Here is a 14,606-nt window from a genome sequence, read left to right as displayed (position 1 = left end):
TCTAATCTTGTATAAATGATTTATGACTTAAAATCAAGGTTTCACTGATTATGTCAATTGAGAAAAATAATTATTCTCTTAATTGGTTCATATTCTAATAAATGTTTTTGATCTATTTGGTAGGGTTTCCTTAAGTTCTTAGGAGTTTTAGTATTTTTCACTTCTTATTTTTCTTGTTGTTTTGGAAACAAGCTAGTGCCAACTAAGAAAAGTTATTTTGAATTGTAAATGAATTTTATTATGAATATAGAAAGTTTGTTAAATGATATTGGTATGGGAATTGTTGAGATTTCGCTTTGAGATGTTTGATTTAATTTGGTTGTTAATGTATTTTTTTATGTTCTGAACTTGATATTTGGTTTGAATGATCAAATTGAGTAATACTTGATATTTGTGTTGTAAAAGTACACTTCAAACTTGTTAGAATAGATAAAATATTTAAATTTGGGTTGGAAAACTATTTAATGAAAGTATGTAGAATTGTTGGTTTTACATATGTTGAGGGTCAAGTCGTTGCAAGAGTGGTGCACAAGTGAGAGTCACCAACTTAGTTATTGAGCACCATTGTTTGACCAAGTAAACACTCAAGCAATAATACTCCTTAATCAAGTTGTGGTTTCTAATTGTAACAAGGGAGGTGTCACGTCAATTCTCCTTCATTTATAATAACTATCGCTCAAGCAACACCTAAAGGTTGCTCAAGCGATGGAATATTGGTGAGATGATTGAATTCTAGAAAGCCTTTGTATGTTAAGAGAGTGTCTTATCACTTGATTTTCAATGTTATTTTGAAATTAAATCATCTAATGTTGTAAAGAGACTTATATAATTATCACATATTTTTATAAAGTGTATTTTAAATATATACGTTAAAGGCTAGCTAAAGTGATGTGCATTTTCTCAAAGAACACATCTATTGAATTAATCTTTAATATATTCATACACAGATTTAAGATTCGTAGACTAAATTCTCTCTATTTTGTATTCTTCGTTCTTCATCCATGGATAGCTCACTATAAGAAAATCATTAAATAGAGACTAATTTTAAAGACCAAAAATAATTAGTCCCTATATTAACTAGATTAGATATTATTGTAGAGACTAAAAAAATTATTGGTATCTAGAGTAATTTCTATTATTAATAAATAACTTCTAAATTGGTATATATTTAGCTAGCAAAGTTTTAGCTACCAACTAATTAAATTCTAAAGTTGGTAGCTAAAATCATATAGGTTTCTATACAAAAATAAAAAAATTTACCTCAACTTCCAAAAATAATAGAAGACTCAAAATCTAGCAAGTTGTATGCTCATTTTGAAGTCTTAAAAATATAGAATCTAATTAAACTAAAACTATACAAAAATAATATCTACATAAAGGTTATAGTCAAAAGAGTAAACAAATGATAAATTAGCTGAGAATACATGATTAAAGCAATTATATACATTAAGTTTAATATATTACAACTAAGAAAATTGTTTAAAAAATCAAAATAAAACATATTGAAAGTGTTTCCATCATACAATAAAACTATAAATGTGTGAAAAAAATATTGTCATCATCGTAAAGAGTAATCCTTATTACTTAAGCGACATGAATTGTTACTTAAACAATTTATTTGTAGTTCAAGTCAGGATGGAGTTGAAAAATTCTCTATACCAAAATCTCTAATTATATATGCAACTAATTTAGTTATATATATAATTAGTTTGAGGGGTTACAATATTAATATAATTAACTTTTAATAATAGCATTAAGTTATACAATTTTGAGTATAGTCTTTATTATTTACAATAAAAAAAATGTCCTCCATTTATGAAAATATCACCACGTATGAAATTTTTATGGATAATTTTTTTAACAAATTAAAAACAAACATTGTCATATTTATAAGAACTAAAATAATCTCTAAACATTTTAATGGACATGTGTGTTAGTCGTTGGCAAAACCTTAAGATACATGTATTCATTTTCATTTAAAAGAGTACAAAACATACAAATATTACAAACAAATATTTTTACAAACTCAAACTAAAGAGCTGAAAACACGAATCGTAATCCATTTTTTATGGATTACAAACTGCGATTGGTTTAAACTATGAAACACAAATTCACAACTAAGCATAATGACTAATACATGTATGAGAAAGTCTTAATTTGTAACAAAAATTGACAATAGAAGGTACAAATGGGGAACAAGTACTTCTATTCAGTCCCCTTCGCCAGTTATTTTTGAAACAGCTGACAATGTTCCAATACAAGCGGATATCATGCCCACAACGATTATAAAAGAACAATTTGCTATCTGAAATTAAAAAAAAAACATGTAATTTAATTAGTTTCATGTGGTAATATTAAAATAATAATTAATGTTTTGAATAAAGATATGGTTTTGTACCTCCGAATTTGATAATCTGCCACTGTGTAACTTGAGAAAACATGCACATGGATAAATAAGTGCCTGCCTCAAAACAACACAATATTGTAAATATTTAATATATGTTTAAATAAATTGCACTAAAAATGTGAATAGGAAGCTAGAGAACTTACAACGAGTATGGACATGAATGAACCAATTAATGCCATCAAAGAACCTGCAATAATTTTTAAAGAGATAATTAAACCACAAAAGTGTATGATGTTCTTTGTTAATTATCATTGTTCTCAAGAATATTTAGATATATGACTAAAATATGTTTTTCTCATATTTTATACTATGAAAATCCTTGTATATGTTTTATAGATTCATCAAAGTTGATATTAAATGGTTTCAGTTTTGCATGCACCTTTCCGTTTTCTTCCCCTCAATATACTTTTTAAGCAAAAACAATGTGTCCCTTCAGAAGCCTTAAAAAAATTACATAAAGAAAATATTTTGATTGAAATTATTTTTCTGGAATTTTTACTAATTTTTTTTTTTTTAAAATACTAAAATAGATAAGTCGTGTGTTACACAAGTTTAATTAAAATTTGACTATACCGAAGTCGTGTCCAGTTCAAATACACTAAAGTTGTGTCACCTTGACACAACTATTTCACAATATAGTCGTGTCATGTTGGCACGACTTATCCATTTCGATAATTTTTAAAAACCTTATCATTTTATTAATTAAGAAATGAAATTTCACTAGATTTTTTAAAAAAATCCTATTTTTCCATCATATAGGAGAAGAAAAATTTAATATTCTTTAATAAACTAATGTAATAAGATTAATAAGAATAATTCATTTTCAGTTCTATTTTCTTTTTCTACAAATATTTGTAGAAAGAAACTTATCAAACAAGACAAAAACTATTGACAAAGGTGATAGTAATAATAATGATGATAAATGTGTGAATACTTACCAAAATATGGAATATAGAGAGCCACAAGTAAGCTTAAAATCACTAAACTTGTTCTAATAAGAACGGAGGTAGCATGACATCTTAGCCTAGGAGAGGTGGCTAGCTCCTCTATGCTCAATGCAATAGGCAATAACGTTAAGGCATATTTTGCCAATGGAGTCACAACCTATAAAATACATAAATTTATTAAATATATATCATTTAAACAATCATAGACATAAGAGAATAAAAAAATTTCTTATGTTCAACATATATAAGTTCAAATTTGTATAATAACATAGAAAAATGAGACTAGTTTCTTCTCTTACCGTTGTCCAAGTTGCAATCTCAGATGCATATAATTCTTTAGGCATGTTTAAGGTAAACTGAGATGAAACTAAGTCACCAAAAGTTAAATACCCCATTATTCCCACACTCATATACATGAAACCGCAAAAGGCAAAGCTGCATAATGGAAGTTATAGTCAATAATTTTGTCCAGCAAAACAATATTTTCATAAACATTTCTAGAAAACATGAATTGAGTACCAAACATTACATCTTACAAAGCTCAATAATAGATTTGATACTTACCAGGTATACAACACTGATGGAAATTTGGATGGTTCCTTCATAGAAGAGTAGATGTTAGGAAAAACTGCATGGCCAGCAAAACAAAAACTATAGAGACCAATTGAGACAGGTAAGTTTGCCAAGTCTAAAACATTTTCTCCTGGCTTATATCCTACAACTTGGTCCATCGTCCCAACCCAAAACAAGCAAAGTGCAACAAGTATTGTTGCAAATATTCCTCCAACTGAGCAAAGATGAAACTTTTGTTAGCAATCAAAGAGAGATTTGTAAATTGTAACACAATGGTGATCAAATACCTGAAATATAAGAAAGTAAACTTAGATTTCGCAACCAAACTGTTGGTAGAACAAGAATTGCTGCTGTGATGGAAAAAATTTGTTCTGTGTTCAAATCAATCCCACCAAATCTCAAATGGGTGTTAGGATATAGTGATGAAAGGTTATCACTAACTAGTATTATATATTCAACACAAGAAGCCTGCACATAAGATCTATTCAGAGGTAAGTATGTATTTTGAATAAATAAAGCTAAAGAATGTGTTTAAAAACAATTGCAAATGCATATCAAACTCTTTCACTTACAAAAAGTTCCACGTATAAAAAGATCTGCATTTAACCAAATAAAATATGTTAGTTTTCCTTTCTATACACACAATAATGTTGTATATGCGCGTATTGAAGTTGATTTGGCTTCACTAAAGTGAGAAACTCACTTTAGAGAGTAAAGTAACTAATCATGATCATTGATGAGAAAATCATTCATTTTCATTGATTTTCTCATCAATGGCTAATTATTCACTTGACCGTTACCCACTTTAGATGACACTATTAAAAGTTATTATTTGATACTCACTGCAATCCCCAAGCGACCAACAATTCCAAAAGCAGCTTGGCCAATATCTGGGTAGGTTTTGAGTCCAACGTTGCTTTCTAAACATCTTATTAATAGCATCCCAGTATAACAACACATGATAGCAAACATTAAAAGTATTACAAGGCTCAGACACCCTCCTTTTTTCATTGCATATGGAATGGTAAGAATTCCTATTCCACATAGTATATTGGTTCCTTCATAAAAAAATAGATTTTGTAAGTCAACACAATGAGGATAATTATGCATAAAGCTTAACAACAATCTTTCATAATGAATTTAGTTTTGAAATAATTAAATAATTTTGTATGTAAATATCTTGTATCTTGTTTTCATTTCACAAAAGTGAAAACATTACCTTGGTTATTTTACATTATGACAAGATGACAGATGTAGAGGACATGGATAATGCAACAACAGATAGTAATTATATTAGAATTGTGGAATGATAGTCACCATTAATTACTGATTTTGCAAATGAACATTGTTCTTGTGGCGGTGGCAATTCCTCCACAGAAAATCTTGCACTACTAAGTGGTTGTAGGGTATGTGCTGAAGCAGGATGATTCTCTTGTTTGAATGCACATGTCTCAGAAACAAGGGGTAGAGTTAGAGCAGAATCCTCTTGGCATTCTTGAGATCTCTTGAATGATGTAGCGAGAGAATTACTTCTCCCTACTGAACCAAATCTCTTTAAGAGAGTAAGTCCAGGAGGTGTTGCACTAGTTAACATGTCCATAGATTGTCTGCTCATAATAAACAAAGGAATTTAGTACTTTAATATTGTTCAAAGTTCATATATTATATTGGGAAATAATTGATTTCTACATTAGTATATGTGTAGCATGCATCACAATAAAAGTATATTGAAATGCATATTCAGATTCAAATTCATTGGTCATAATCCTCTAATGTTATAGTGATCACATATAACTAACCAACACATGTTAATTAATGGGGTAATAACCTGTTTCTTGATGAAGAGACCAATGCAAAAACAACTCAAAAACTAACACAGGTAGAATTGAATGTACAACAAAGTGGTACAAAGATTCTTGCCCACTCAAAATAACAATAAAAAACACATCTAATTAACAACATGAAGAATTACCTGTAGCTTTGAGGCCAAGAGATCATGGAAACTTCATTGGATAAACTTGGCGAAGGAGGTGAATTATCAGAATCAGTATCATCATCCAGATGTTCAAACACCCTTTGTGCCTGATTTTCTTCATCATCTGTTTGGAAATCTTCCTCACGATCAGGACGCAGATCCTCATCTAGCTTCATCTTACCTCTTTGCATGTTATGCCACAACCTATTATTTTCCTATGACGTGTATCAAATGTACAACAGAAAAATTATCAAAACTTCATCATTATAATTTTCTTAGAATTGAAATAGAAGGATGATCAACACAAATGTTGAGGTTGCTTCGAACTATGTTAGCGTGACAGTTTTAGTTACACGGAGGTGATAGCTTGTGATAATTATTTGCTTCCAATTTTTATGTTCTCTTTTGTTTCATCAACTGTCAAAGAGGTTGTTAAGAATAGAAAATTACACAAGGGACGGTTAAGGATTAAAATTTAACTTACTTTTTTTCTTTAAAAGATTTTGTGGAGAGAAAAATTCAATTGAGAAGAAAATGATAAAATGTAAAACTCAGAAAAATTTGGATTTATTAACTAACCAACAGAAAACAACTTTATTAAAACTTCTAAACGTTAATGTATTTTATTTTATTATATATGAAAATATATTTGTTAATGTTAGATTTCTTTCTTCTTTTGGAGTTATTCGCTACCACATTATAATTATTTTATTATTCATATGTCATTAACATTCATGATATTGAATTCATGAAGATAAAAAAAATTACTATATACGAAAATATTTGTCAATATAAGATATCGCCTTATTTCTACTTTTAAAACAATTGACATTAATTCCATTAATATACAGAAATATGGTTGCTGGAAGGAGATCTCTCCTTATACTTATTACCATATATAATTACTCTGTTATTTAATATTTGATTTTTGAATTTTCATATATTGAATTTATAAACAAATATGATTTAATTATATATGAAAATATCTTTCTAGAGAAAAGATTTCTCCTTCTTTTTATTATGATACAATATAAAAAATACGATTTAATTAATTAAAGTAATCAAAGAAGTTAAACTTAAGTTATTTTAACTTATTAAAATGTTGTGAAATTTCACAGCATTAGTCTATATTAAAAAAAAATTAATTGCTTAAAAATATCAGTTTAGCAAAGTGTTGTTTGTATTTTGAAATCTATAAGGGAAAAACAAAAACACAGATTACGTTTTTCCATACTGAGAACTTTTTTTGTTAATAAAAAGATTTCTCGGAGTTCCTTTCAAAAAAAAAAAATCTAAAGATCAAGTTCTATTAACTACCAATTACTTTTAGAAATTTAAAATAATTAATTACTATATTCATTAAAATAAATACTATTTCATAAATTAAAAAAATTATTAATATCTAAAATAATTTTTTATTAACGTAAAATAATTTTTATTATAAATAAAAATTTATAAAAATAGTTTTTAAATTGATATTTAATAGTAATTATAAAGGTTATTTACTATCTTATTTACATATTTTTAAAACTATCCATTTTTGTATTTTAAAATTTTGTATGGAGATAGTATATTGATGATTATAATAAAATTTACAAATAAAATTTTTTAGAAGGTTTAACTGTTGCAAATAAATATTTAGTTGATATATTTACCAACATATTAAAACTCACTAAAATTATCCATTTTTGTATATTTATAATTTTGTTTTTATAATTTTATTTTTCATTTTAGAATAAAAGATAAATTAGAATATAATAAAGTTATTATAAGAAGGTTGTTTGTCTTTTCTAGTTTGATTTTCGTTCCTTCTTGTTTGTGTTCAAATAAAAATATTCTAAACTATCAATAAGTAAATTAAAGTAGTTTTAGTTTTAGTGGATATTAATGTGATATAACTGAATGTTTTATAATCTGTTTTATTATGGATTTTATTCAAATATATACTAGTATGATTTGTTTTCTTATATTCCATCTATTTCCATAAATAATTTGGTCGGTAACTTGTATTGTTAAATCAAAATAGGTTAACTTTGATTTATGATTCATCAAAATACACAAATTTATCTTAAAGGAAAATATCTACGTATTCGATATCTCTCAAATCTTCAATGTCTATTAATTTTTGTATTTGACGGTACATACACCTCAGAAAAAAAAAGTTTAATAAAAGAAATCTAACCTATTTAATATGATGATGCATTTCCTTGGAAGTTGTATTGATAATTTATAATATATGGTAGGAATTCCTGAAAATTAATATATTGTTTGTTACTAGTTTTGAAATACAATATTGGGAAGGTGAAGTGTATTAGAAATAAAAACGTTGTTTATCTTAAAACAAGTTTTTTAAAACATAATATTTGCATTTTAATATAAATAATACATATTTAAATATTAAATAATAATAATAATAATTGAATATATACATTTATATTTATTTGTATGATAATCTAATACTTTATTTTAATCTTTATATTGTATTAATAATTGATTTTTTGAAATATTTATTAATAAATATTATTCATGTTAAATATAACAAAATCTTCATATTTAATGGTAAATTATTTCATTAGATATGGATAAAATCTTTATAAAATAATTATTAGCTGTACTAAATCATGGAAACGTTCTTATTATCTTTCAGGTATTCTATATTTTGTATCTTTATAAATTTATAAATCTTTCAGCTTATACATTTATTTATTATCTTTATAAAATCATAAATCTTTTTATTTATTCGAAGTCATGCATGGAAATACCACAGCAAAATATGAGAGAATATGTCAAAATAGGAATGTACGTATTGAAGAGGATAGGGCAAAATATGAATCATAATGATGAAATAAAAGATTTCTTGCACTAAGTTTGGAAAAAAAGCATTAAAAGTTCTGCATCTCTTTCCTTGCGAGAGTGCCTATGAATCCTGTAGATTTTATTATCCTTTGAACATATTAATAAAATTAAGTTCGGGTGGAACGATTGATGTTTTTGTAAATTAAGATTTTATGAGAAATTATTAAATTATAGAAAATTTAATAAATAGTAACAGGATGAATAAATAGTACTAGAAATAAAAACCAAAAATCAGTTATATATATAAAAAATAATTAATTGTTATATTGATTAAATTAGATATTATTTTAAAAATTATAATAATTATCGTATTTAAATTAATTTTTATTATTGATAAATAGTTTCTAAATTGATAACTAAAATTAAATATAATTTAGAAATTATTTATCATTAACAAAAATTAATTTAAATATTAATAATTATTTTAATTTTTAAATAGTATCTAGTTTAATCAATATAATAATTAATTAATTTTTATTTTAAAATTAATTTTTATTTAATGAGTTTTTTTTGGTAGTAATGATTATAATTAGGGGATGTAGAATATATAGTAATTAATTGATTGACAATTGTAGAATAAATAGTAATTGAACTCGAAGTTATGTTTAAAAAGAATAAAATGTTGAATTGGATTGATTAACCAGATTGCTAATGCTATATTTTATTATTAAAATGAGTAATCAGTATTTTTTTTATGTAAAAGATTTTTTTAACACTCAAAAAGTAAAATACATACATCTTAACAAACTATTATAATAATATAATAATATTTAAAATTAAAAAATAAATAAAATATGATTAAAATATTAATTTATTGGTATGTGAAGTGCATATATTTTACTGTATATTATTGTTAACATATCAAGATATTTTTTTTTTATTTACTTAAATGAGAAATTCGTGTCAAAGTGTCAGTATTTCACTCTAAACTCATGTGAGTTTATAATGATTTTACTTAAGCAAAGATGAAGTTGCGTGACCTACATGAGTGTGCATGATGAAGTTGTGTTAGTATATCAAATAATTAAAATAAAAAATAAGTTACAGAAAAAATAATAAAAAACTAAATCTAAAAATAAAATAAAATTAAATTAAAAAATATATATATCTAAATTAAATTAAATGAAGAATTTTGTTATCAAATTGGTGTAATTTTTTCAATAAATAATGTAAATAGATCGATTTAAAAAAAATGACCATGACATATTGGGTATGTAAAAAAGTATTGAAAAATATGAAACAAAAATAAAAATATAATTAAATAAAATAATACAAAAAAATTAAAAACAAAAAATACTAAAAGTATACTAAAAGAGATTAAACAAATATAGAAATATATTTTATTTAAAAAATATAAATTCATTTTGTAGTATGATACTTTTTCTTTTTTAAAAAATCAATCTCTTTTACATTAATTATGTTTAAAAGTAAAAAAAAAAATAGTCTAAAAAAAGAAAAGAAAACAAAGTCTCTCTATTTTGTTTTTGTTTTTAAACAAATGATTAAAGAAATGTCTTTATTTAGTTTTCTTATTTATCTTTTCTCTTTTACCTACCCTTTCTCTTATATTATGACTAGTAGGCGATTTCTTCTTTCCTTGTTATTAGGAAAAGAAAATTGGGGTATGAATAAGGAAAGAAAGGTGACAAAGGCTTTCGCTATTCCAACAGCCAATATAGTGGAGTATGGGTGGGTTTCACTCTCAAGAGCCGGCCAAGATTACAAGTGAGGGTAACTTCTTCCTGCTCCCAATAGTTCTGAAAATTTTAACATTATTCTTTTGAAAATGTATTTAGTTATTAGTGTTTATTGGTTGGAGTTTAATGGAGTTTGTGGTGTTTACTAGTGTTGGTAGATGATTATGTTTTGTTTCTGTTTTTGGTTAATTTTCATAATTTTTTCAATTCTTGAGTTTTGGATTGTGCAATCCAAATATAAATTTGAATTTTAAATTGAATAATTTGAAATGTAACTTTGTATTCTAGATTATAATATCCAAAAGGTAATATTTTGAATTATTTTTTAATTTAGTAATATCTTCTAGATTGCACAAGTGGGATATAACTTTGTATTTTGAATTGTACAATCTATAATATAATTAATTTTACTTATAATTAAAAATATGTTTGAAGGTTTTTGGCATAATTGAGTTTTAAACGTTTATCATTTCAAAAATCTTTATTGTAATAATCGATAAAATTATAATAAAGGTGTTATCTATATTTACTTATTTATGTAATTGTAGGATTATGGAGATGGTATCCTAATTATGGAATAGAGTTTCCGATGAAGTAGATAAGAGGTATGGTATGGAAAAGTTCAATTTAATGAAGTGAAGATGAATTGGTTGAAGGAGACTGTGTTAGGGATTTTACAACAAATGAGGCAAAAGAATTATTTATTTATTTTAAAACTTTGACAAGTCATGTAATTATGTAGGTTTTTTGTACTCAAGATTACTTACTTCGATGGGTACGGGTAACATTTTGACTTGGTTTTTTAATTGTCATAACTAGATTTGATAAAGCAAATGGACAACAAGAGAGAAAAAATATTGGTGTTGTTAGGTTGTGAAAATGATGATAAGTATAGAAAATACAAACATTATTTGGAGGTTACTATAACTAGTACACGAATGTGTGATTGTCCTTTTAAATTGTGAGGTAAACATGTTGCCAATTGAGAAGGTTGAATATTAAAGGTAATATGTGGGAGTCATAGGCTCGAACATTAGTTGTTGACCCTTATGTTGATAGATTAAAATTGAATGAATATTTCATGAATGTTAACATGACTAAAAGTCTAGTTAAGTTCACAAATATATTACTTATTTTGAAAGAAATCAATGAGAAGAATGTCAAAACAATAAAGTAAGTGCACAACGTACGTTATATATGCATACAAGAGATCACTTAAAGGATGTAGAACTGAAATGCAATAGTTAATGATGTTGCTAGAGCGTGACAAATATATTCACTGGAGGAGTAGGTGTAATAAGTCTTCACAAGTTGTTAGTGATGTTTTTTAGACACATTATTCAGTGAAATTGATGAATGCATTTAACATTGTGTTGTTGATTAATAATACTTATAAAACCAATAAATATAGGTTGTCTTTGCTTGAGATAGATGGTATGACATCCATATAGTTGACTTTCTCTGCTATTTTGGGTGGTTAGCAAGTATGCGAGAAAACACCTTCATTTGGACTCTCTATGAAAACTTAGAAGATTGTTCCTGAAGTCATTACTATAGTGACATAGACCTTGCTTTAATTAATGCAATTAATTTGTGTTGGAAAAATCATAAATAATTCTCCCTTCTTGGTGGAGATACAAAATAGGCAGTTGCGAAAGCAATAAGCAGACAAAAGAAAATAGAGCAAAATAGAATAATGACACGAGAATTTTAAAGTGGGAAAACTTTCTGAACTTGAGAAATAAAAACCCATGATACCTAGTCCAGAAAATGTCTTCACTATGAAAGTATGATTACAATATTTTTATCTCTCGCTGCGTGAGGATAACACTTAATCACACCTAACCAGGATGGAATACAAAGTCTCTCTAGCATCTCACTAGGATTTTTAATCTCACAGTATGATGGATATTTATTCTCTCATTTACTATTTATGTTGCTCTTCTCACTTGCTTGCATCTCTTCCTCGCAAGTTCCCTTTATATAGAGAATGAGATGAAGGTTTCTTCATAAATAGATAATGGATAATTAATGCTTGTTACATTTTCAACATACTTTGAAAATACTATCTTCAACTTTCTAGGTTGAGCTTCATAGCCTTCGAGAGAGATATAATTCCAAGACTTTGGAATGACCATCATTGAATACAATTAATTATCAAGATTCATTGCTCATGGTCTCCCATGAATTAAAGAGGGGTTACTTCCCAACTTAATTAAGGGGTATCAATAATCTAATTCTCCTACAAGTTTAAGTACTTATTGCTTCCTTGAGGGATTGTCTGATCTTTGAAAACTGACTCTACATTGTTTATCATAAAATAATCAGTACCGGATTTCAAGATTTAACCATTTATACTTGGCAAGTGAATTTTGGCGGACATCTGAAGTGTTTTCTCACTCATATGCCCCAATCGTTTGTGCCAAAGATCTTTGGAATATGTAGCAACATTTGCTTCTCCCAAACAAATTCTTCTTTGCATAATGTAAAGAGATCCTTCCTTTGAACCTCTAGCAATAACTATGTTTCCTTTTGTTAGTTTCCACTTTCCAGTACCAAAGTGGCTTATAAAACCAACATCATCCAACTTCCCCGTTGAGATAAGGTTGAGACGCATTTCTGGAACATGCCTCACTTCCTTCAATACAAGCTTGTTTTTTGTGTTTGTAAGTAACACAATATTACCAATACCTACAATCTTTCTTGAAACATGGTTTTCCATTTTCATAGTACCATAATCACATTTCTTATAATTTGAAAAGAAATATTCAAGTGGACTTACATGGAAGGAGGCACTAGAATCAACGATCCAAGAGCAATCACCATATGTAACATTTAAGTAATTGTCTTCTCCAATGAGAAAAATATTATCTTCTATAAGGACGATTGTAGTTGGAGTATAATGCTTATTCTTTGGATCAACTAAGTCTGGATGGACAGTTCCAACTTTATGGTCTCTCTTCAAAAATCTGCATTTAGATCTTTTATGACATTCTTTGCTACAATAATAGCATTTTATTGTTCTTCTAGATTGAGAACGACCTTTGGTTTTGCTTTGTTTCTTCCATGGGATTCATTTCTCTCATAGGTTTCACCTCTTCCTCGCTTCTCAATAACATTTGCTTCATATTGAAAATTTATACCTCTTTCTTTCCTTCTGGATTTTCCATTCAACTAATTGTCTAAAACAGTGACCATTGAGATCTTCCCATCTGGGACTGAGTTGTTGAGCGTGACTACTAGTGTGTCCCAACTTTCAGGTAACGAATTAAGTAGCAAAAATGACTGTAACCCATCATCAATCTTCATGTCTATCTTTATCAATTATTGACAAGACCTTTGAATGAATTCAAGTGATCTATCATATTTTGACCATTCGTGTAGTCAAGTTTCACTAGTCTTCTAACAAGAGATGCTTTATTTCTTTGAGTTTTCTTTTGAATCATAAATTGAAGTTTTGGTCATAACTCATAAGCATTTTGGTGTGTGGACACATACTCAAACAAACTTCTATCAATATTCTTTCGAATCATTACAACAACTTTTCAATTCAAAAGTTCAATCTTTATCACTCTTACCTTATGGCTTGTCTTTGTAAGAAATGAGCTCATGCATATCCTTACACTATAAGTGACCCTCCATCTTCCAATAGGAATAGTTGTCTGCTGTCAACTTGAACATGTCTCCATCATAAATGGCTCCTTATATCTTGTATCAGAAGCAAGCTCTTATACCATTGTTGGAAAAATCAGAACTAATTCTCTCTCTTTGGTGTAGATACAAAATGAGCACTTGCGGAAGCAATAAGTAGACAAGAAAATAGAACAAAATAGAATAATGACACCAAGAATTTTTAAAGTGGGAAAACTTTCTCAACTTGAGAAATAAAAATTCACGATATCTGGTCCAGAAAATGTATTTACTATGAAAGTAGGATTACAAAAAAAAAAATTTCTCTCACCCTGTGAGGATAACACTTAATCTCACCTAACCAGGATAGAATACAAAGTCTCTCTAGCATTTCACTAAGATTTCTAATCTCACATTATGGTGGATATCTATTATCTCATTTACTGTATATGTTGCTCTTCTCATTTGTTTGCATCTCTTTCTCACAAGTTCCCTTTATATAGAGAATGAGAAAAAAAAAT

The 14,606-nt window shown here is 27.0% G+C and overlaps 1 protein-coding gene across 1 annotated transcript; it reads right to left on the bottom strand.

Annotated features, from left to right (window-relative positions):
• Window positions 1-2,151: 2,151 nt before the first annotated feature.
• Window positions 2,152-6,093, bottom strand: LOC137824629 (Transmembrane amino acid transporter family protein). Its single transcript, XM_068630293.2, has 11 exons — window positions 5,900-6,093; window positions 5,245-5,534; window positions 4,771-4,985; window positions 4,500-4,523; window positions 4,215-4,395; window positions 3,919-4,141; window positions 3,654-3,789; window positions 3,346-3,511; window positions 2,551-2,594; window positions 2,399-2,461; window positions 2,152-2,305 (listed from the first exon to the last, which is right to left on the bottom strand). The coding sequence occupies exons 1-11, from the start codon at window positions 6,091-6,093 to the stop codon at window positions 2,210-2,212; spliced, it is 1,632 nt and encodes a 543-aa protein (XP_068486394.2). The 3' UTR covers window positions 2,152-2,209.
• Window positions 6,094-14,606: the final 8,513 nt, after the last annotated feature.

The sequence above is a fragment of the Phaseolus vulgaris genome, chromosome 8, assembly GCF_051622355.1.
Source record: "Phaseolus vulgaris cultivar YP4 chromosome 8, ASM5162235v1, whole genome shotgun sequence".
NCBI classification, from domain to species: domain Eukaryota; kingdom Viridiplantae; phylum Streptophyta; class Magnoliopsida; order Fabales; family Fabaceae; genus Phaseolus; species Phaseolus vulgaris.
This window is presented reverse-complemented; position numbering and strand designations above follow the sequence as displayed.